General features: G+C 51.0%; 1 protein-coding gene across 1 annotated transcript; it reads right to left on the bottom strand.

Moving 5' to 3' along the window:
- Positions 1-1,667: 1,667 nt before the first annotated feature.
- On the bottom strand, positions 1,668-2,039 carry LOC122546333 (aquaporin-2-like; the record flags this gene model as incomplete). Its single annotated transcript, XM_043685080.1, has 1 exon — positions 1,668-2,039. A coding segment is annotated over exon 1 (372 nt), but the record flags the coding sequence as incomplete, so codon positions are not given.
- Positions 2,040-4,448: the final 2,409 nt, after the last annotated feature.

Genomic DNA, 4,448 nt, shown 5'->3' with positions numbered 1-4,448 from the left:
AAAACTGATCAGATCTCAGCTGGAATATGGGTTGCAATTCAGACCACCACATATTTAGAGGTAATGTCAATATTTGGAGACAGGGCACAGAAGATTGATTGGATTGGTAACCAGGAAGAAGAGGGGTCCATTCTATGGAATACTACAGAAACCTGGAATAGTCACCTCGTGGAACAGGTTTTGTTGTGGTATTTGATAGGGTAAACATGCAAAATATTTTCCCAGTGACAGAAGAAATGTCTGTCAGGTGACTGTCAGAGGAACCAATCTTAAGGAAACACATTTTACTCAACAAGTAATCAGGAATGCACTCTCTAACACAGTGAAAGCAGATATTAAAGTTATATTTAAATGAAAACCAGGTTAAATACTTCGAAGGACAAAATTACAGAGTTTTGGAGAAGAAGATGGTGTGATTAATAACCCAATCACATAGCACAGCTAAAATGGGCCAAATGGCCTTATTTGGTATCCTATCATTCTGTGATTCAACAATGTTTTAGCATAAACACTTTGAGCACTAAAACTTGGTTTTCATCAGTAAAACAACTGCCAATCCCTTCTCTTCCCATTCTGTCCTTTTGGCTCTCCTTCTTCCCTTCCCTTCCCTCAGTCTTTGTGATCTGCTGAATGACAGTCACCATCTTTAGATTACTTACAGCGTGGAAACAGGCCCTTCAGCCCAACAAGTCCACACCGACCCGCCACCCACCCATTCACCTAACATGGACAATTTAGCATGGCCAATTCACCTAACCTGCACATTGTTTGGACTGTAGGAGGACAGCGGAGCACCCGAAAGAAACCCACGCAGACAAGGGGGGAATGTACAAACTCCACACAGTCACCTGAGGCAGGAATTGAACCCGGATCTCTGGCACTGTGAGGCAGCAGTGCTAACCACTGTGCCACCGTGCTTTGACATTGCATCCCAGATTCTGGACAGTCAGTCGCCTTTCTTTACAGGGCTTATCATGAGATGGAGTTGAGAGCTGTGACTAGTTGGGATTGAGAACAGGGATCAAAACAATTACTCTTAGGTAATCAGAGCTATTACTAATTGGGATCAAGAGCTGATACTCGTTAGTGATGAGAACAGTTACTTGTCTGGGGAAAAGAGCTTTTACTCGTTAGATTTCTAGTTGGCAATGAGTGGCATTCTTTCCTACAGGAGGCTGTTGAAACCGGGTCATGAAATCAAAACTGAAGTAAACAGAGTTCTGATCATTAAGGGATTAAAGGTTATGGGGTTAAGAGTGAAAAAAGGAATGATCAGATCAGCCATGAGCAGACTCAATGGGCCAAATGATCCATTTCTGCTCCCGCCTCTTATGATCTTGTAGTTCTTCGTTTCACATTGGAGCTGGTATTGTTTGGAGATGAGAGCAATTATCAGTTACTTTTTACTGCTGTCTCGACTTCTTATTGAGAACTACCACAAGTTCTGGTAGGGAACTGTGACTAGTTAGATGGGTTAGAGCTGTCACGAGCTAAGTTAGGGAACTGTTATTAGTTAGGTTTCTGAGCTGCTACTAATTAGTGTTAGGAGTTGGGTTTCAGGGCTATTCCAAGTTCAATTTGAGAGTTGGAACTGGGAGCTGATTAGTGACAAGATCTGTCAGTATGTGGGAACATGTGTATCTCCTTATCTATGGCTGCTCACTTACCTTGTTAAGTCCCAGCTCTCCACGGATATCTTGCGGTGTAAGTGCGTAGAGTAGGGCGCACGCTGTGATTGCCCCCAGCCCTTGCATAGCCATGTACAGTACAGCCCGAAGTGGGCTAATTCGCAGACTGAGGAACAAAGCAAAGCTGACAGCAGGGTTGAGCTGGCCCCCACTCACTCCCTGTGTGAACACAGAGACAGTGGTCACTCCTAGACCAAAGCCCAAAGCTATCTGCAGAGTGCTAGGGCTGTTTCCAGCCCAGGGCAGAGCACAGCCCACACTGGAGAATACAAAGGCTGCAGTACCCAGGAATTCAGCAGTCAGAGCTCTCCAGAATGACTCACTCTGCAGTTCTTCCTTTAGCTGCTTCATCTCGGAGCTGTGGCTATCGAGCAATGAGGACAGAACTCCAATTCTGACTATTTGTAGCTGGCTGCTGAGGAGGGGCCCACTTACAGGGGGATAACCTAAAGGTCAGTGGTTGAAGGACTCAAACAAAATCTTTCTGGTATTTTTCCACTTGCAGTTTATGATTTGCTGTTGGTGAGGATCTTCCAAAACGGTGAAGCTTACAACGAGAGCTGAGATTACCAATTACATTGATTTTCTGTTTTTCTGTCAACAATTTGAAGTGACACATCCTGTGATGTTACCCATAGATTCTTCATATTTCAGTAGAATGTTTTCTATACTTCCCACTTGGAAACCTGACGCTCACTGGGGTGTGGGGCCTGATAATGGGGTGTGGGGCCTGACACTGGGGTGTGGGGCCTGACACTCACTGGGGTGTGGGGCTGATGCTCACTGGGGTGTGGGGCCTGACATTGGGGTGTGGAACCTGACACTCACTGGGGTGTGGGGCCTGACAGTTGGGTGTGGGGCCTGACACTGAGGTGTGGGGTCTGACACTCACTGGGGTGTGGGGCCTGACACTCACTGGGGTATGGGGCCTGACACTGGAGTGTGGGGCTTGATGCTCACTGGGGTATGGGGCCTGACACTGGGGTGTGGGGCCTGTCGCTCACTGGGGTGTGGGGCCTGACACTGAGGTGTGGGGCCTGACGCTCATTAGGGTGTGGGGCCTGTCACTCACTGGGGTGTGGGGCCTGACACTGGGGTGTGGGGCCTGACGCTCATTAGGGTGTGGGGCCTGACGCTCACTGGGGTGTGGGGCCTGATGCTCACTGGGGTGTGAGGCCTGACACTGAGGTGTGGTGCCTGACACTCACTGGGGTATGGGGCCTGACACTGAGGTGTGGGGCCTGACACTCATTAGGGTGTGGGGCCTGACACTCATTAGGGTGTGGGGCCTGACACTCACTGGGGTGTGGGGCCTGATGCTCACTGGGGTGTGAGGCCTGACACTGAGGTGTGGGGCCTGATACTCACTGGGGTGTGGGGCCTGACACTCACTGGGGTGTGGGGCCTGACACTCACTGGGGTGTGGGGCCTGACACTCATTAGGGTGTGGGGCCTGACACTCACTAGGGTGTGGGGCCTGACACTCACTGGGGTGTGGGGCCTGACGCTCACTGGGGTGTGGGGCCTGATGCTCACTGGGGTGTGAGGCCTGACACTGAGGTGTGGTGCCTGACACTCACTGGGGTGTGGGGCCTGACACTGGGGTGTGGGGCCTGACACTCACTGGGGTGTGGGGCCTGACACTCATTAGGGTGTGGGGCCTGACACTCACTAGGGTGTGGGGCCTGACACTCACTGGGGTGTGGGGCCTGACACTCACTGGGGTGTGGGGCCTGATGCTCACTGGGGTGTGAGGCCTGACACTCATTGGGGTGTGAGGCCTGACACTCACTGGGGTGTGGGGCCTGACACTCACTGGGGTGTGGGGCCTGACACTCATTAGGGTGTGGGGCCTGACACTCACTGGGGTGTGGGGCCTGATGCTCACTGGGGTGTGAGGCCTGACACTGGGGTGTGGGGCCTGACACTCACTGGGGTGTGGGGCCTGACACTCACTGGGGTGTGGGGCCTGACACTGGGGTGTGGGGCCTAACGCTCAACTGGGGTGTAGGATCCAACAACTCATTGACCCTCCTCTGGACCCTTCTTCTTTGATTCCCTCAGATGTTCCCTGTTTCAAGTATTAGCATTGGCAGGTAAACTTGCTGCACTGATTGCCTGCTCTCTGACTCTGAGCAATCAGTCTTTAGCAAAAGCTGCAGCTACATCCTTGCCACAAGAGGCTTCAAGCTCAATGTGATGCTGAGCTCTTCTCCTGCCCCTTCACTTTATGGACCAGCTGTCCCACCCCATGTACAGCAAACTGACTGTTTTACCTGTCCCCCACCCCAGCTTCTTGTTCTCTCGATCTTTTCGTTGAACACTGCCAACAAGACCTCAGCAATTGACATTTCGCTGCTCCCCTCAAACACTCTCAATCCCTCCCTCTGAGCATGTCCTCCTAGGTACTACTCTTACACCACTCGCAGTCAAACCCTTCGATGAGGCTGGTGCTACTGTTGTCTGACAAATTGACGAGGGCCCAAGGGCCTGTACTGCGCTGTATTCTTCTATGTTCTATGTTCTATGTTCACTCGCAATCAAACCCTTCGATGAGGCTGGTGCTACTGTTGTCTGACAAATTGACCTTGAACTTTTAGAGGAGGAACACCAACTGTCAGACATCTCCTTCTAGCCGTGAGGGTCATGATTTCACTGTTTGCAGGCCTTCACTGACCTCATTCCCTTCTACAGCTTTCCTGTCGACTTTCCCTTGTTCCCAAAATCCCACACTCCCTCAGCTCAACTCCCACTGTCAAG

Source organism: Chiloscyllium plagiosum, unplaced genomic scaffold (assembly GCF_004010195.1).
Source record: "Chiloscyllium plagiosum isolate BGI_BamShark_2017 unplaced genomic scaffold, ASM401019v2 scaf_14889, whole genome shotgun sequence".
NCBI classification, from domain to species: Eukaryota; Metazoa; Chordata; class Chondrichthyes; order Orectolobiformes; family Hemiscylliidae; genus Chiloscyllium; species Chiloscyllium plagiosum.
This window is presented reverse-complemented; position numbering and strand designations above follow the sequence as displayed.